General features: G+C 35.7%; 1 protein-coding gene across 2 annotated transcripts in view; it reads right to left on the bottom strand.

The window, feature by feature from the left end:
- The window catches only part of LOC149836342 (uncharacterized), a 36119-nt gene that overhangs the window by 2530 nt on the left and 12923 nt on the right, over nt 1-20666 (bottom strand). Inside the window, exons 2-12 of one of the 2 annotated variants that reach the window (XM_090009146.1) lie at nt 14139-14386; nt 13958-14061; nt 5848-5937; nt 3899-4059; nt 3696-3782; nt 2869-3071; nt 2155-2356; nt 1998-2048; nt 1768-1866; nt 970-1029; nt 378-502 (exon numbers count right to left, since the gene is read on the bottom strand). In XM_090009146.1, coding sequence (XP_089865272.1) covers nt 378-502; nt 970-1029; nt 1768-1866; nt 1998-2048; nt 2155-2356; nt 2869-3071; nt 3696-3782; nt 3899-4059; nt 5848-5937; nt 13958-14061; nt 14139-14386 — 1430 coding nt within the window. The remainder of the gene's footprint in view (nt 1-377; nt 503-969; nt 1030-1767; nt 1867-1997; nt 2049-2154; nt 2357-2868; nt 3072-3695; nt 3783-3898; nt 4060-5847; nt 5938-13957; nt 14062-14138; nt 14387-20666) is intronic. The other variant, XM_090009148.1, reaches the window with a different exon arrangement.

Below are 20666 nucleotides of genomic sequence, written 5' to 3'. Positions count from 1 at the left end.
TTAATAAGTAAACACATTTGTACAATTGTAGTAGTAATTTGATACATAAAATAATAACCTTCAAATAGTCAAATATAAATATTCTTTTCATGTAGATTTCGTAAATCAGAAGTCCATAGTTGTCATTCTTCTTAATTGCTTTTATTTTCCACATAATTCTTTTATTTGTTATTTTTTTTTGTTATAGATATTTTTTTCATGTAGATATTCTTGGCAATGCAAGGGTGAGAAAAACAATCAGGTGAAACCTGGCACTTTTGGGGGCAGTGGCGGCAGTGTGCAAATATGAACCAAGAAATCAAACAAGCATGAGAAAGATCAATGTAGGAACTCATGGAATTAGACTAATGACATAGGAAGCCTCCATGAATACTGACCGAAGAATGATTCTTTCTCTAGCACCCTGAAACCTTTGTTTTTCAATTGAAAGATCCCGAATGGCAGCAGCCATTTCAAGCTCAAGGGCAGACACTTTAGCCCACGCATCCTCTCGGGCTACCTGCTAACAACATCACCAAAGGCTCTCAGCAAAAGTAGAGCAACATAAAAGCACCCCAAAAGTATTTTTCTTAAGGATTTCAGTAGTTTGTCCTTAAAAGACAGTCATCAGCATGATCTATCAACAAAAATGTACCAGCAGATGTGCAAATGAAGAAAACTTGAACCAACGAAATTTATTGAAAACAAACATTAAGTACATAATGCATAAACCAAAGAGCAATTTGTTGAGCTCCTAAATCGTGATAAACATTTGGATGTATCATTAGCATAGCAACTGCACCGCTTTCATAAAATCTTAAAGATGATGCAGCGATGGAAAACCCTTTGAAATATTATATGAATATCCATGCACATAAAGTTACAAGAGTATGTGTATACCACTGAATTATTGAGACATAAAGTGCAGACACAAAAATAAACATGCAACTTCACTAAAGAGATCAACATTTTGAAGTACTCCATCTCTACCTTTTCCATTTCAAGCTCCTTCCTTAATTTTGTTTTTTCTGCCTCCATAGTTTCAGCTTTCTGTACAAATAAACATCAACACCAAAAAATAACACCAGCATACAAGCTTCAGAGAGCATTTAAGAACATAAAAATGTCTTTTGTGTATTCTTATGCGCATGATAGGAAGAAAATACACAAGCACAGGCATCATAATTAACTCATTTGTGGAGATACTTTTGGTAAAGGAACATATGAAAGATATTTGAGAAACTGGCCTTCTCCAGAAGTTTTGGCAATTTTTAGAAAGAAAATAGGGGTTGCAGGGATTGTGACCAATCACCTACTCTACAGTATATCACAAAAAAAAAATGAAAACTTGTATCTAAATTTCTCATTTATTAAATTGAAAGAAACTCAATCTATATCCATGACACAAAAAAAAATATGAAGCAGTGTTGCGGGGCCATCAACAACTTCTCAAGAACTGACAAAACAAGGGTTTGTGGCTACCTTTTTTTAAACCACATTTTTCAGCTAGCCATGGCAGGAAACATGCCATTGTTGTGGGGTCACCATATAAATACACCAAAGACATATGGATGTGTCTTATGGCATAGTGTCATGGAGAACTAGGATTCATTTTGCTTTTTTCTCTTCTCTAAGAAGAAATTACTAACTTTTTTTTCAAGCAAATGACTGGATAGACCAATCAATCAAAAGGCAAACATGTCGTGTAGAAAGGAAGTTTTCCTGAGGAAATGATCAGCAATGACAGACAAGAGTTAGATGATGCAAACTTGTACATGTGGGTCATACTTTTTTGGCGCCTGCAGAGGCAAGTTGTTCAACATGAAGAAGAGCTTCTAATTGCCGAACCTTCTTCTCAGATTTAACAAAACTTTCACGGGCATCCTCCTACAACAGTATAAGACCATAAAAACAATATAATAGTAACAACCATAAATTGCCTTCGATGTAGCAATATATCAAAATATCCCATAAGAAATTTCACATGGACTTCAGAAGAAGGGAACAGTAAAGCATACCAGTTTTCTTCTTAATGATTCCAAAAGCACACGGCTTTCTTTGTCTGATTCCTGAAAACGTGTACACTTTTATTAATCCTCAAACCGAATAGATTAAACAAGCATTTATCACAAATATAGAGCTCTCAAAATAAATACACCAAAGCAACTTGAATACCTGAAGCTTATTAATAACTTCCTGTAGCTCATTTTGTTGTCTTACGGCAGAATCACTTTGCCGCTTTATTTCTTCCTGAGCCTCTAACCGAGCTCTCTCCAATGCAACCTTCAGATCTCCTGCAGCCTTTTCTCTTTCCACCCTTCGTTGATTACGTTCTTCCTCTAATTGAGATTCCAGTTCTGATATAGTTGCCTTCTGACTACAGAGAAGAAGGTGTTCAGACATGGCATAATTGTGTTCTCAAACATTTCTCAACAATGGAATAACACAAATTTCAAAAAGAAAAGCAAGATTCTCAAGATGGAGTCATTGGAAAGGAAGAAAAAACTAGGAATGGAATTTCAAATCTTCCCTCTTTATCCAAGTTTTTCAGAATGTTGGCAAAATACTGCACTAATACCATGAATACAGTGCAACAGAATCAGGTTGGAAGCATGTTGAACATAAGATTCACAAATTTAGGATATATCCATTTGAAAAATCTAACAAAGACATTGTACATTGTGATGTTTCAAAATGGCAGAAGCTCTCTCCGATTTGTTGAAATTTTACTGTGATTTTAACCTGTACATCTCAGAAAAGAACATAAAGGTGTAATAATAATCATGTAAATTCATGCAAATATTTTGAATGCAAGTATTCAACCAATATTATGCAGCTAGGAGAAGGTAACATTTCCAAATGACCTGTTCTTTATTAAAATAACTTTACCAACTAATGATTCCATCTGCATCAGTCCTTGACTGTATAGAAGCTGCAAGCCGTTCATTGAGATCATCAATTGAGTTTTTCCTTTCTGTTGATGTTGCACTAACCTCATCTAGTTCCGTTTGTTTAGCCTCCAACATGCAACGAATGCCTTTAATTTGATCAAGATATGAAAGGGAAACTGATTCTTTCAGCTCTTTCAATTCCTACACAAGATTACATAAAAACAAGAGGATTGCCTAAATTCATGTCCATCGCAGGCAAAACAAGATGAATCTTTAACTTTCATCTGTTAATGCAAGAAGACACTTGACTGAGACTCCAGGGCAAAAATGTTCAGATGTCAGAAGGCACAAAAGCTCAAATAAATTCCTCTAGTACCTATTTGTCATCAGAAGCTAAAAACTAGATATAAACTACAACCGTTGACAAAACAATAAAATTGGTGTTATCTTACACATGTTTTTCAGAAGCTTGCAATGATGGAGGGATAGGGACCAGTGGCTGTATCACATTTCATTTTCATTGTTAACCAGGTTTTCAACATCATTACTTTGAAATGTCTCTTTAATCTTTTCCAGTTTTTAGTCACATACTTGTTTCGGTTCAATCATGAGGTTACAACAAATTAAAATATCATTTATGGAAAATCTGCCAAAGTTCTTAATAGACACTGAAAAAAACTAACAGAAATTTGTGCATCTATGAAGTCAGCATACACAGAGAGCATCTTCCACATTAAGCAGTTGAATTTGTAAGTTTCATAACTTCTTAATTGCATCCAAAACAAATAAATCAGTGAGGCCTCTTCAGATATCCATAAAGCATACATTTTCGTGATGAGCAGCAGCAGCCCGAGCTTCACTACGCAAGGTCTCGATGGTAAGCACATGAGATTCCAGCTGCTTCCTCAAGTCCTTTGTCCAATGAAAACAGCTTAGATAATTACCCAATTTGGAAAAAAATAAGGGGATGGACAGGAGGGGGGGATCAATAACTTCAATGTTTGAACGCAAAAAAGTTCATAATATACCTCATTTGATCGTTGCAATATTCTTACATCATCAAGTGATATAGGACCATCAGTTGCACCAATGCCAATACCTTTTGGTTTCTTGCTGTCAGGATCACCATTAGGTGCACTAATGCCGAGACCTTTTGGTTTCTTGCTGTCAGGCCCAAAGCCCACCGAATCTTCATGAGTTAGAAAAAAAGTGAGGAAGAAAAACCATTGAAGGATAAGGCCTCAACATGAATCAGCAATAAAACTTAACAACCATTCTGCAGGCAGGCTATGAACGTTCATTTTCTAGGAAGTAGTTGTCCTGCTTTTTATTTTCTGAATAGAAACTTCTATTAAATTGATGTTTTTCTCATAAAAAGTTTATAAACCTTAAATACGCTAACAGCTAACTGTTTTGTAAATACCTTATAGCATGTTATTCTGGCATAGCATGTGAAACGAACTCTTTCTCTCATTTTTGAAAAACAAAAACAAAAAAGGAAACAAACTCTTTCTCTACATCTTTCCCATATCTTTGTAAGAATATCAAAACACATCAAATAGGAGATAAGCCAAGTAGAAGAATCCAGTTAATATTGGTGCTAGATGGATACTTAACATCTTAGCCATGACCTTGGTGACCATGGTGGAGGTCTCAAAAAGGCACTAGGATGAAGAATCTGTATAAGTACTGAAAATCATAGTTAGCAAAACTCTGTTTAAAACTTTAAAACACGTTTCTTTCAATAAAATTTTGAAAATGAAAAAAAATTGAAACTCCATCTTTTCAAAAAATAGGCAAAATAAAAGCATTCTTTTGAGAGATGCATTTAGAACACGAAAACTTATATTTAAGTAAAATACTTTTCAAAAAAGAAAAAACTCAATTACGGATCCAATTGGATCGGATCTTGAGTTTGGATCATAATGATTCTTGAATTTGAATCTCATTATTCCTTGTCCTAACTTGTTTCTCATAGGAAAATCTCATACATATGTCTGTGTTTTTTACCTCGTTTTGTAAAATCAAAACCGAATTAAACATGTATGTATTGTTTAATGATTTTTTCCGACTTGTTCTTTTATGCCGTTTTGCTCAGCCGTCTTTTTGAATGTGAGACCTTTCAAAAAACATATTCAGTATTTAACGATTTTTGCTGTTTCGCATATTGCTAACTATGCTGAAAGCAGAACTCAAGTTGTTAACTTAATAGAGCACATCGACTTTTCAACTTCAGACACCTGTCATGAATTAAATTACTTCAAGTTGTAACCTTCATTATGCTAGTTCCTATTGAAGTTGCATAGAATATCATGCAAAGACTGGAGAGGAGAACTGAACAAGTTCCTGGATGCTTGTTAAATTAACTGCAACTATCAATGGCAACTTTAGTAAACTTTGGAAAAGAATAGACATTGACATTTAACCAAAGCAACTAACAAATCTGCCTTTTCCCTAGCCAAAAAAAAAAGAAAAAATAAAGCCATACAACCAACCTCGTTTTTCAAAACTCACAAGGGGCAAAAAGTTATTATTTTCTAAAAATTGCCTCACACACACAAGCAATACACAAAGTTCAGGTAGATCGTTTATGGTAATTTCAATCATTAACATTTTAACTGTCAATAGAATCAGCCTGAACGGTGCTGCTTCCAAGTACAGACAACAATTGCTCCTTCATTAAGGCATGGTCCTACTTCCCAATCAAGTCAAGAAGCCAGGCAACAGGATCTTTGTGAAGCTACGTCTTTGGTCTGGTTTGGATACAATCCAATACTATAATCCTATGCACTGAAAGTCAAAAGCATTGAAAAAATTTGATTCATGGAGCAGGATAACAAGCAATCATGGATCAAATAAGACAATATCCATCCAATGCCAGGTTTTATACTTTCCATGATTTAATGACTATATCACAGCAAAAGTTACACCATTGACACTTATAAACCAGGTGTACAAAGCATATCATAGAATATACCTGTTTTCCTTTTGGAAAGTGCAGGTCCAGGTGAATTCGAGGAGACAACTGATTTTGCCAATTCTCGATAGACAAATGCAAATGAATTTTCTGAAATGTTGACGAAAAGAAAGATATAAAGAATTGGTAAATTCCTTATCATAAACTTGAAAATTAAGGAAAATGAGATGATGAAAAGAAATAGCCAAACATGCATCAATCAGGAACCCAATATACAAAGTATGTGTACAATTCTACTCACAAATTATCTTTAAAAAGGGCAAAAAAAATTCCTATAACCAGGTGTGCTCCAGTAGTGCCCTCTCTAAAGCATCACTATGGAGAACACAAGTGTGATACACCTTCGATATCAACAGCTTTCCTGATTGCATCAATGGAGATAGCTGGACGGTGTGGTCACACTACCATAACCGAGGGGCCTTGGTTCGAATCCTAGGGGGGTTACCCCGTAGCCCATTCAGGAAAAAAAAGGGAATTTTCTCAACACAAAGGGTGTTCAGCCTAGAACTACAATTTACTTTGACGCTAGCATCAGATGTAGCACTACAGTACGATGATAATAAACATATTTATCAGTGTGTTAAGCGTACAGGTGTCTATGCTATTATTTTGTTAAGCCTTACAGGGGCATTTTGTAGATAACTTTTTTTTTCTTTTCCAACCAAACAAGTTTAGAACACAGGAAGTTTAGCAAGAGACATGCTAAAGTTACACATAGGAAATACCACAGCATCACAAAAAGCGTATATGAACAAGCATTTAACTCCTTCAAGTAGAATAAGCCATAAAAAGATAGCTCTTTCTGAAAAAGAAAAAGGAAAAAATAGGAACTTAAGTTAATTGTTAAAACAAGAAAAAGAGATCAATTATTTTCTTCTTGTTACATCTCATCCAGCATACACTGGTGCTCAATGATCCTGCTACTGAAGCAAACAGTTTAGATTACCACCACCAATACCAGTAGGCTAGCTTTTGCAAGTGATATGGATTAGCTTTTAGCCCAGTCGGCAGTCACTTCTTATCAAAAACAAAAAATAAAGAAAGTTTGTGTTCATTTCAAGCGGGCGGGATTTGAAGCCACCACATCTTGAATTAAAGACAGATGACCTACCTGTTAGAGTAGGCCTTGTTTTTTATGTTTAGTAAACTGCACTTAACAAGCTTAATCAGGCTTGTTTACTTGTTCAAGTTCGGATCATTTATATATCCGAGTCTGGGATTGACACCCGAGCCCAGCACCTGGATGAGTCAAGCTGAAATGAAATGGGGATCTTCGAAACACGAGCTTAGATTCACAAGGGCAAGCGTCAAGAATGACACTAAAGCATAACCCTTAAAAAGGGTATAACTGGAAACAAAATAAAAATAAAAATGCATTCTTTATTGATATGAAAAACCAATTGCTTAAGAAGCATTGGGATAAAATACAAGAGGGGCTGAACCCCTTTATATACACAGCTGAAAGAGGACTCAATAGAGTTGTTGAACTGTGTCAGTCCAACAGCTCTATTGCTAGTCAAGTCTGGACAGGACTTGACTAGCAACAGTCATTCTAGTTCAAACTGAACTAGATGACATAAAGACAAAAAATAAAACTAAAGGAAAAAAATTACAGAAAAGAAAGAAATGAAAAATATATTTATATATATAATAATATAATATTATTATATATATATATGTACAGTTGACAAATCTTTTTAACTTGATTTGGCGAACAAATAAGATGCCTAATGAGTGGAGGAAGAGTACTTTGGTGCCTTTATATAAGAATAAGAGTGATATACAAGATTGCACAAACTATCGTGGTATAAAACTCATGAGTCATACTATGAAACTTTCGGAGAGGGTGATTGAGTTTAGGTTGAGGAAGGTTGTCATGATATCGGAGAATCAATTTGGTTTTATGCCTGGAAGATCAACTATGGAAGTTATACATCTTCTTAGACAACTTATTGAAAGATATAGAGAGAGGAACAAAGATTTGCATATGGTTTTTATTGATTTAGAGAAGGCATACGATAGAGTACCTAGGAACGTTCTCTGGTGGACAATGATGAAGAAAGGTGTTTCTCTCAAGTACATTAGTATAATTAAAGATATGTATGAAGGAGTAATAACCAATGTCCGCACTTGTGGAGGGGTGACAACCAATTTTCCGATAACGGTTGGGTTACATCAAGGATCTGCTTTAAGCCCTTTCCTATTTGCGATAGTGATGGATGAGCTTACGAGATCAATTCAAGAAAATGTACCGTGGTGTATGTTGTTTGTTGATGATATTGTTTTGATTGATGAGTCTAGAGTTGGGGTTAATGCTAAGTTAGAATTATGGAGACAGACATTGAAAGCAAGAGGTTTTAAGTTGAGTAAGAGTAAGACTGAATATATGGAATGTCGGTTTAGTAAGCAACGAAGTAGTGATGGGAGTGTAGTGAAGCTTGGTGAGCAAGAAATACCGGTGAATGATTATTTCAAATATTTGGGATACATCATTCAAAAGTATGGAGAAATTGATGGAGATGTAAATCATAGGATAAAGGTTGGGTGGATGAAATGGAAAAGTGCAACTGGAGTGTTGTGCGATCGTAGAATGCCATTGCGGTTGAAGGAAAAGTTTTATAGGACGACTATTAGACCCGCTTTACTATATGGTACGGAATGTTGGGCTGCCAAGAGACATCATATTCAAAAAATGAGTGTAGCTGAGATGCGGATGCTTAGATGGATGTGTGGAAATACAATAAAAGATAAGATTCGGAACGAGGCGATACGTAAGAAGGTAGGTGTTGCACCCATTGAAAATAAGATGCCAGAGAATCGTTTACGGTGGTTTGGACATATTCGGCGAAGGCCTAATGATGCTCCAGTTAGAAGGTTGGAGAAATGGGAAAATATATTAGTTAAAAGAGGTCGGGGTAGGCCTAGGAAGACTTGGATGGAGATGATAGGAAAGGATATGAATGCTTTGAACCTCACCGAGGACATGGCATTGGATAGAAATGATTGGAGGAAAAGGATTCATGTGGAAGACCCAAAATGATTTTTTTTTTTTTCATATCGCTGACCCCAATTGTTTTGGGATGAAGGCGTAGTTGTTGTTGTTGTTGTTATATATATGTACAGTTTTACATTTTAACACTCCCCCCTCAAACTTACGGTACAATGAGCGAAAGTTTGTCTAAGAGAAAGTGAAATCGGGGAGCAGCGAGAGGCTTTGTAAAGAAGTCTGCTAACTGATATTCTGAAGTGACATATGGCAGATCAATTATCCCGTGTAGATATTCCTCTCTGACGTAGTGACAATCCATTTCGATGTGTTTGGTGCGTTCATATAATGTTATGTTACTAACAATGTAGATCACACTTTTGTTGTCACAACACATTTGTGAAGCCTTTATTGCTTCAGCTCCCATGTCAGCAAGCAGTCGTCGGAGCCAAACTACTTCCATGGTCGTGGTTGCCATGGCTCTGTATTCAGCTTCGGTGGATGAGAGAGATACCTTCTGCTGCTTTTTACACCTCCACGAGATCAATGATTACCCTAAAAAGATACAAAAGCCAGTGGTTGAGTGTCTGTTATTGGGATCACCTCCCCAATCAGCATCAGTATATGCAATTAAATCAAGAGAAGAGGAGAAAGATAATAAAAGTCCTCGTGAAAGAGAGGACTTGATGTATCTGATAATATGCATGATTGCTCCCATATGAACAGAAGTAGGAGCATGTTGAAATTGACTTGCTGTGTGAACAGCATGTGCTATATCTGGTCTGGTAATGGATAGATAGGAAAATGCCCCGACAAGCTGTCTGTAAGGAGTAGGGTCTGCAAGAAGTTCTCCATCATCAATCTTCATTTTAACATTAACAACTTCTGGAGTGTCAACTTTTTTATCATCAGTAATACCAGACCTGGAAACAATATCAAAAGCAAATTTAGTCTGAGGTAATAAATATCCTCTAGGAGAATAAGCAACTTCAATGCCTAAAAAATATCTCAACAAGCCCAAATCAGTCATTTCAAAATGATATTTAAGAAGTGTTTTGATTGTTTCAACTCCCTGTTTATCGCTTCCGGTGATAATCATATCATACACATAGAGAAGAAGCACAATGATCCATGCATCAGAATTCTTAATAAACAAAGCAGTGTCAGTTAAATAGAATTGAAAACCAATATCAATCATAACACGACTAAACCTATCATACCAAGCTTTTGGTGCTTGTTTAAGTCCATAAAGAGTTTTTTCTAAGCGAAGGACTTTACCCTTAGGAATACTTCTTCAACTAGCTTTTCATTTAAAAAAAACATTTTTGACGTCCATTTGAAAAATAGACATTTTTTTATAGAAGCTAAGGTAATTAAGGTTCGAACAGTTGTCATACGAGCCACCGGAGCAAAAGTTTCTTTATAATCAATCTCATATTCTTGGGCATAACCTTTGGCTACTAAACGGGCTTTATATCTTTCAAGAGTACCATCACTCTTGGTTTTAATTTTATAAACCCATCGACATCCTATAGTTTTCTTTCCTGGAGGAAGATCTTGAATATTCCATGTAGAAGCATTTTCAAGTGCATCTAATTCAGCTTTCATGGCTTCTATCCATTTGATATCATTTTTTGCTTGAAAATATGTGGATGGTTCTTCATATGAGTGAATTAATGCAATAACTTCCCTATATATGGGTGAGAAAGACTCGTATGATACAAACTTTCCTGGAGGCCTCGAGACTCGGGATGATTGTCTAGTTGGAATGTTAAAATAAGTGCACATGGAGGATTAGACTCTTGTCGCCTGGAATATTGAATACTAGTATCTCTATGAACTTCATTTTCAACATTAAGATCAATAATTCTTTGATCATCATCAAAGTTACAGTCAAGGTCATATTCATCAGATATTGATGTTAGATCTAGCAAAAAGGAGTACTCAGTGACATCTTTTAATTTTCTAAAATCAAAAAAGCTCTCCTTTTCAAGAAAGTAAACATTTTTAGACACATATAGTCTATTATTTTTGAAGTCAAAACATCTATAACCTTTCTGTTTTTCAGCATATCCTAAAAAGGCACAGGGAATCACACGAGGAGAAAGTTTATCATTTTTGTCAGTAAATATGAAACATTTGCACCCAAATATTCTTAGTCTAGAGTAGTTTGAAGAAATGTTCATAAGTTTTTCAATGGGAGTGATATTGTGTAACGAAGAAGATGGCATCCTATTAATGAGATAGGTGGCAGTTAAGGCAGCTTCTGCCCAAAAGTCTTTCGGGACTTGATTTGCTATTAATAAAATCCTAGTTGTTTCTATAGTATGGCGATGTTTTCGTTCTGCCAGTCCATTTTGTTGAGGTATATAAGGACAAGATCTTTGATGTGTGATGCCATGCAATTTAAGATAATTTTGAAAATCTGTGGATAAAAACTCTCCCCCTGAATCTGTGCAAAAAATAGTAATATCATTTTGAAACTTGTTTTTAACTATATTATGAAAAGTATGAAAGTATGAAAATACTTCAGACTTATGTTTGAGAAAGTACATCCACGTATGTCGGGAGAAATCATCGACAAAAATAACATAGTAAACAAATCCTCCTTTAGAAATTACTGGTGCAGGACCCCAAACATCCGAGTGTATTAATTCAATTGGTCTTGAAGAGAAAAAGGTTCTGTTCTTAAATGGTAATCTTTTCATTTTGCCAAGAATACAATCTTTACAATCAAATGATTCAGAGTTACAAAATTTCCCTAGATTTGGAAAATGTTGGATTTTGGCTATATGTGGGTGACCAAGTCTCTTATGCCACAGTTTCAACTCTATTTTTTGAATATTATAACAAAAAACTTTCTTCGGCATTTCTAAAAAATCCATGTAATAGAGTCCTCCTTCTCTATGGCCTTCCCCAATCAGCTTGTCTGACTGGCGATCCTGTACCCAACAACCATGAGAAGAAAAGGAAATATTACACCCATAATCAGAAATTTGAGATACAGATAAAATATTTAAATTTAATTTGGGAACATGTCTAATTTTTGGAATAAAAAATTTCTTTGTTTTATAAATTTTTTTCAAAATTTTCTATTCCTTCTATTTCAAGAGAAGTCTCATCAGCAGTAAAGACCTTTGACACACTTGTTTTATTTTTAACACATTTAGATAGACTTTGATTATTTGAGGTCATATGAAAAGATGCACCAGAGTCAAGAAGCCAAGAAATTTTACCTGGATCAGAAAAAGATGAGGCTGCTACGCCGGTTAAAGCTTCAGATGAGGAAGAGGCACCTTTGATGAGAGGCTGAAGAATCTCCATTAATTGGGTCAGGGAAACTGGTGCATCCTGATCTTTAGGCTCCGATCAAGCAATTGCAGCTCTTTTTTCTCTCAGATCCTTAAGTTTAGGACATTCTAGCCTGTAGTGTCCCGTTTCATGACAGTGATGACAAATAACTTTCTTCTTATCATAATCACCATTTTGTCGGTTAAAGTGAGGAGGCCTATATGATCGAACATGATTCCCTGGTCTAGACACGGTTAAAACGGAATCATCTTCAATTTTTGAAGAACCTTTCCGAAGATGATTTTCTTCAATTGTTAACTCTTCAATAGTTTCAACAATAGAAGAATTTTTCCCCGGTGAAGTAAGGGACGATTTAGTGATTTCAAATTCCAGCCTTAATCCAGTGATAAACTGGTAAAAATGTTCAGTATCGAGTTGTTTCTGACGAAGCTCGATGTCTTTGGCACAATGCCACTTTGGTTCTAAAAGGGAAAGTTTTTCCCAAAGTTCGGACAACCCATTGTAATATTCACGAATAGTTTTGTCTCCTTGTGTCATCATTCGAACTTTTTCTTGGAGGTTGCACACGTGTGCAATATCTTTAAGGGAATACATATTCTTAAGGTATACCCATGCCGAATCAAATTTGGCAAGACTTGAGCATTTTTTAATGTCAACGCTATTGATAAGTCATGACATTATCTTCACATGAGATATTCTCCATTCTTTCCATTTCTTCTCGTATGAGGCAATAGCCTTGATTTTCTCTTCTTCCGATAGAGGGACCTCTTTATCTCCCTCCTTTTTAGTAAGAGATAGCTTAGGTTCCGAATCGGAACCATCCACAATCCCCCATAGGCATTTTCCCCATATATGGTACTTCATGATTGAAGTCCATGTTACATAGTTCGTATCGCTTAGTTTCATAGGCATGACGGTGACTTTATCATTGTCATCCATCGATTACAAGGAAAGAAAGAATAGGGATAGAAGAGAAACAAGGAAAATGAAAAAGAAAGAAGAAAAAAAACAATACAACAAGATGTGAAATCTTCCCCAATGAAGTGATAAAACACTTCTCTTCAAGTGGCGAACACTTTTGCAAACGGGCATGAAAACCGAGGCAGCTTTTCCTCAAGATTTAGTACTTCCGCAGCTTTGATACCATGAAATGAAATGAAATGGGGATCTTCGAAACACGAGCTTAGATTCACAAGGGCAAGTGTCAAGAATGACACTAAAGCATAACCCTTAAAAATGTTATAATTGGAAACAAAATAAAAATAAAAATGTATTCTTTATTGATATGAAAAACCAATTGCTTAAGAAGCATTGGGATAAAATACAAGACGGGCTGCACCCCTTTATATACACAGCTGAAAGATGACTCAATAGAGCTGTTGGACTGTGTCAGTCCAACAGCTCTATTGCTAGTCAAGTCTGGACAGGACTTGACTAGTAATAGTCATTCTAGTTCAAACTAAACTAGATGACATAAAGACAAAAAATAAAACTAAAGGAAAAAAATTACAGAAAAGAAAGAAATGAAAAATATATTTATATATATAATAATATAATATTATTATATATATATATATGTACAGTTTTACATTTTAACACAAGCAGTGTGCAGTAGTAGCTTTTAGTCCAAATGAATAAGGCATGCCTATTGAGTCATGTAGAATAGACGGTACAACCTGATTGTAAAGAGAGAAGGGGTTTGCTTGTTTGAATCGTTGGCCAAACCAAACATAGAGGAACCATTTAGAATAATTACAGTGCACAGAGAACAGTAATCAAGAGGCCAAAGATAAAGAGGCAAATGCTTATTACCAGACTCAGGAAGATGAGCAAGAGATATGACATCTCCATGATGGAGTTCGACATCTGGAGAATCCTTATTCAGCAACTCCCAGTTAAGATACGTTCCATTGGAGCTACAAACAGCACTAAAGATCAGAAATTCATACAATGTAGGAAATACTAGATTCAAAAATTAAATATGATTGTATACCTCATGTCCTTTATATATACTGCAAGGGAGGGGCTTGTTGCCTCTGTATCATCAATTTCCACTTTCTTCTCATCCTTCGCACATGCTGCAAGGGAGGGATTGCTTGTTGCGACCGTCTCATTAATTGCCACTTTCTTATAGATTTTGCAATGCTTTCCACTGATTGTAGGCGACTCACACTGGAAGCATGTTTTATTTGCTGAACGACCGAGCATGTGTTCATCGTTTTTCAAAATTATGTTCTTTCCCTGATTTGGAAAGATAAGTGGAAACACACAATCACTACACATAAATAAATAAACAAATAACGAAAATGCTTGCATTATTTATCTATCTATTTATATCAGTCGCCAATATCAACCTCTGCAAGGCAATTTGTCAGAGTAGTTTTTTATCTATAATTCCCAAGAAAATCTTAGTGAAAACGGAATCCGAGAAAAATAGAAAAACCAAGAAACTTTTATCAGTGTTCTCCCAGTAACAATATTAAAGAAAGAAAAATAGGGAAGGTATAAAAAACATAAAGAAAATATAAAATCAATCAAAAAAATAAGTTTGTTTAAATAAAATAATAATAACATATTTTTGTGATATGATATTCTAGAGATGCCAATAGTTACAAAATATTGAGATTTTTTTTTTAAAAAAACATATATATGCATGCATGTGTGCACATACACAAACATGTGCAAAGGAGAGAGAGAGAGAGAGAGAGAGAGAGAGAGAGAGAGGTGCACAAGTGAACACATTCAAGTGTGCGATAGTGCATATGTGTTATGCTTCCAAGATAAAACTGAAAGATAGAACCAAATTTAGAGGGAGTATAACTAGGGCGGAGAAAAATATCCAGAAACATATGGCAGAATGCTTTCTCTTTTAGATGACTAATTATGATTGCCTAGCCAATAAGGAAACACCAATAGCATCCCATGCTTTTCATAACCAACTTTGATATAAGCATTTGTCCCCTCAATCAGTCTAGTCAAAACCAATAGCTTTGTTATACTGGAGTTTCACTTTACACCTTTTCAGCGAAGCATTTTTCCTGTGGAAAATAGCTGCTACAAAATACTCATCGATTAAATGCTTTTTGCTGTTTGTTCACATACTGCTTCCATTTTTTTATTTATAGTCACTCATTCCATTTATCTTATTTTCAATTTCCAGTAAAAACCAATAGTTTTGTTATACTGGAATTTCACTTTACACCTTTTCAGCGATGCCTTTTTCCTGTGGAAAATAGCTGCTACAAAATACTCATCGATTAAATGCCTTTTGCTGTTTGTTCACATACTGCTTCCATTTTTTTATTTATAGTCACTCATTCCATTTATCTTGTTTTCAATTTATTTCAGATGTTAGCCTTTTCCTGTAGAAGTATTGTACTACTTATAAGCTAAGTCACAGGGATTCGGCCAACCAGGTGCCGCACCTGCATCGACGCGACGCGGGTGCGCGTGCGGGGTGCGGCACCTGGTGTGGTCAACCCAACCCTGGGTGTGGTCAACGCACCCAAGGTCATAACTGTCCAATGTTTGGACTTTAAAAAAATGAAGCCCGATAAAAAAGGGCTGAGAGGAGGATTAGGGCAAAAAATAATTGCCCTAATCCCGACCCCGACTGTGAGACAACCCGACCTTGACGCCGGCGACGACCCGACCCCAACGCCGGCAACAACCAGTCTCCCTACCCTGACGCCGGCGACGACTTTGAGCGACACCGTCCGGTATGCTCTCTCTCTCTCTCTCTCTCTCTCTCTCTCTCTCTCTCTCTCTCTCTCTCTCTCTTATTTAGATTGGTGAAAAATCTGTAATTTTAGGTGTTGAAAAATCTGGTTTTATTTATAGATGTTCACGTTGGGTTTTAAAGCAATGAGAATCAGATTTTTTTTTTACAGAGGTTCACGTTTGATTTTAGGGAAAAATCTACTGTTATTTATAGATGTTCACGTTGGGTTTTAAAGCAACGAGAATCAGATTTTTTTTTACAGAGGTTCACGTTTGATTTTAGGGAAAAATCTGGTGTTATTTATAGATGCTTGAGCTCACAAGCTTGAGGAAATACAAGGGAAAGTCCCCTATTTATACATCACAAGAGGAGCCACCGGGGGGGGGGGGCTCCCAAAGGAGTCGTTGGGAGCCCCCAATGGTCATATTTGTGACCGTTGGGGGCTCCCCAACGACTCTTTGGGGAGCCTTCCCTAGGTGGCACAACCTACGAAAAAGAAAAAGAAAAGAAAAGAAAAAAGGAAAAATAAAAGAATAAAAAAATACAATCATATTCCAAGTGGAATATGCGTAAAATAGAAAATTACAGAAATACCCTTGGAATTTAGGGTATTTCTGTAATTTTCTATTTTACGCATATTCCACTTGGAATATGAGAGAGAGAGATGTACATAGTATATATGTATATGTATCTCTCTTTATATATACGTACATTTAACAAGATTAAGGATTACATTTTAACACCACCACCCTCAAACTTACAGTGCGATAACAACAAGTTTGCCAAGAAGAAAATTAAATCTAGGCGAACAAAGAGCCTTAGTGAAGAAATCAGTCAGTCGGTACTCAGACGTCACATACGGGAGATCAATGACCTTCTTTAAGTATTCTTCCCTGACATAGTGACAATTCATCTCTATATGCTTCGTGCGTTCATGAAAGGTATGATTCTTGACAATATATATTACACTTTTGTTGTCGCAACATAACTTTGTTGGCTCTTTAATATAGACTCCCATGTCTTCTAGAAGTCACTGAATCTGTACAATTTCCATGATTGTGGATGTCATGGCTCCATATTTGGCTTCAGTGGAGGACAAAGAGACATTTTATTGCTTCTTTCACCTCCAAGAAACCAACGCTTCTCCTAAGAAAACACATAAACCAGTGGTGGAGTGACGGTTATTCGGGTCACCTCCTCAATCAGAGCCAGTATAAGCAATTAAATTTAATTCTGAAGATGAGGACAGAAATACTCCCTTATTTGCAGTTCCCTTTAAGTATCTGATGATGCGAAGAACTGCACTTATGTGAACGGATGTAGGAGCATGTTGAAACTGACTGACAATGTGGATCGCATGTGATATATCAGGCCTGGTGATGCTAAGATACATTAGTGAGCCTACCAGTTGCCTGTAAGAAGTAGGATCTGTTAGAGGAATCCCGTCATCAATCTTCATTTTTTAGCCCACTATTTCAGGAGTTTCACTAATTTTGTCATCTGAAATTCCTGATCTGTCAATAATACCACAAGTTTACTTTGAGATAAAAAATAACCACGTTGAGAGTAAGCAACCTCAATCCCCAAGAAATATGTCAGAAAACCTAAGTCTAACATTTCAAATTTCGAAGTCAAGACGGATTTAATGTTCTTGACTCCTTTGACATCATCACCTGTTATTAACATATCATCAACATATAATAATAATATGACAATACCTGCATCGGATTTTCTGATAAATAATGCAGTATCTGTATAATATGAAGAAAAACCATTTTCTAACATTACATTGTTAAATCTGTCATACCAGGCTTTGGGAGTTTGTTTTAATCCATAAAGAGTTTTCTGAAGACGAAGATCTTTATCTTTAGGAATTTTCATACATGGTGGAGCAACATATAAACTTCTTCATTAAGGTCGCCATTTAAAAATACATTTTTAACATCCATTTGAAAAATATTTCATTTTTTAATAGACGAAATAGTGATAAGACATCTAACTATAACCATTTGTGTTACAGGTCCAAATGTCTCTTCATAGTCAATTCCATATTCTTGACCATACCTTTTTTGCAACTAAGCGAGCTTTATATCTCTCAAGAAATTCATCGCTCTTAGTCTTAACTTTAAACACCCAACGACAACCTATAGGTTTCTTTTTAAATGGTAGAGTTTGAAATTCCCATGTGTTAGCTTTTCTAAAAGCTCTGAGTTCATTTTTCATAGCTTCTTGCCATTCTACGCATTTTTTAGCTTCCTTAAAATTCCTTGATTCAAAGTAAGAATGAATGGCACTGAGACAAGCTTTATACTTAGGTGAAAATGAGTCAAAAGAGACAAATCTTGTTGGAGGCTTTATATTTCTTTCAGATCGTCTGGGATCAGGTGTAGGAATAGAATCACTATATTGCTCAATTGCACTCCTAAAAATACTTCTATCTCTACGTGAATAAGTTATAGGATCATTTGATGCCCTATCTTCTTGACCACTAGGTGAGTTGAAGTTATTAATGTATACTTCATTATCACTATCGTGGTTTGATGCTATTTCATCATCACTAGGCATGTCATCATTACTAGATAATAGGTCAAATAAGAAAGAGTAGTTCATATTTTCGGGATGAGAGTCATTTCTTTCAAAGCCACTTTCATTTTCCAAAAATGTCACATTTCTTGAAACATATAACTTATCATTTTAGAATCATAACAACGAAAACCTTTTTGAGTCTCGGAATAGCCAAGAAAGACACAAGGAATAGCTTTAAGTGAAAGTTTATCATTCTTATCTGTAAGGACAAAGCATTTGCAACCAAAAATTCACAGTCTGTTATAATCAGGTTTCTTTTAATATAATATTTCAAATGGAGAGATTTTATCCAAATTTATAGATGGCAGACGATTGATAAGATAAACAGATACAAGAGTCGCCTCGGCCCAAAAGTTTTTTTGAATATTTTGAGATATAAGAAGAGTTCGAGTGGTTTTAATGATATGCCTATGTTTTCTTTCGGCCAACCCATTTTGTTGGGGGGTGGTTAGGACATGACCTTTGATGAGCAATACCATTATCTTCAAGATATTTCTTGAATTCATTGGAGAGATACACTCCTCCGGAATTGGTTCTAAATATCTTTATGTTGCTATTAAATTGATTTTAAATCATCACATGATATGATTTAAAATATGAAAAAACTTCATGCTTATGTCTAAGAAAATATATCCAAGAGTACCTAGAAAAGTCATCTACAAATATCACATAATAGGCAAACCCTCCCTTTGAAATAACAGGTGTCGATCCCCAAACATCCGAATGAACAATTTCAAAAGGTTTAGAAGTAAACATAGATCTTTGCTCAAAAGGCATACTTCTCATTTTTCCAAGAATACAGTCATTACAAGAGAAAGTATTTTTACAAAGATTTTTAGCAAAATATAAATAAGATAACTTGATGATATTAGGATGACCAGGTCTTTTGTGCCAAACACTTATATCCTTATGTTGGGCAATATTACAAAAAGAGCTTTTAGGAATTTGAAGAGAGTCCATATAGTATGAGTCTCCCTTTCTAGAAACTTCCTCAATCAACTTCCCGAACTGGTGATCCTGTATTAAACATTTACTGGTGATCCTGTATTAAACATTTATTAGAGGAAAACTTAATATCACATCCAAGGTCTGAGAGTTGAGAAACGGAGAGAAGGCTCAAATTCAATTTAGTTATAAATCTAATTTTGGGAATGAAAAAGTCTTGAGTTTAAAAATCCCCAACTCCTTTAATTTCAAGAGAAGTCCCATCCGTAGTAGAAACAAAAGATGGAGAAATATTTTTTGAATATTCGAAAAGCAAATACATGTTTGGGGACATATTAAAAGACGCACCTGAATCCAAAAGCCAAGAGGTTTTACCTGGAGGAGAGAAAATAGATACGGCGACTCCCGAGAAGGCTCCCTTCAGAAGGGGTTGGAGTGCCTCCATAATTTGGTTTAGCGAAAAGGGTCCATTTGAAAAAGTCTCCTCCTTTTGCGGCTGAGAGGTGGTGGCCATGGCTAACAACTTCTTCCACTTGGGACAAACATGTTTGATATGCCCTGGTTCTTTACAAAAATGGCAAACAATTTTGCTATAATTCTTTTTTCCACTTGTCCACCTCCTTGATTTTGATTTTTAAAATGAAGGGGACGATAGGTTCTTAAATTGTTTCCGGGCCTAAACACCGCATTGACCCCATCATTCTCTTCGAAACTGGAAGGAACCGCAAGGACATTTGACCCTTGCTTACTTATACCCATACGGGTTTCTTCCCCACTTAATTTGGTGAGAACATCCTCAAGAGAGGGGGGAGTGAAAGAAGACAAAAGAGAAGACCTTATTTGCTCAAATTCGGGCCTTAGCCCATTTAAAAAATTGAAGAATCGATCTTCTTCTAATTGTTTGTGACGAAGTTCAATCGCCTCTCCACTCCATTTTGCTTCGAGCATAGCAAGCTCGTCCCAAATGGAAGAAAGTTCAGCAAAATATTCCCTAATAGTCATTTCGTCTTGAAAAAGCGTTAGAGCCTTCTTTTGAAGGTAATATTTATGAGACAAGTCCCTTGAAGTATACATTTTCTCAAGATACTCCATGCTTGATAAACCCTTTTGAATTTGATAATATTCGCGTTGATTTTTGTCTCAACGGAAGAAAAAATCCAAGACAATATTTTAAAATTCTTCATTTCCCATTCATCATGCTTCTTTGAATATTCTTCAAGAGCTTTGGTTCTTTCTTCTGCTTCAAGGATCTTAATTTCACCTTTCTCC

This window comes from Nuphar pumila, chromosome 6 (assembly GCF_984573655.1).
Source record: "Nuphar pumila chromosome 6, dmNupPumi1.hap1.1, whole genome shotgun sequence".
NCBI lineage: Eukaryota > Viridiplantae > Streptophyta > Magnoliopsida > Nymphaeales > Nymphaeaceae > Nuphar > Nuphar pumila.
This window is presented reverse-complemented; position numbering and strand designations above follow the sequence as displayed.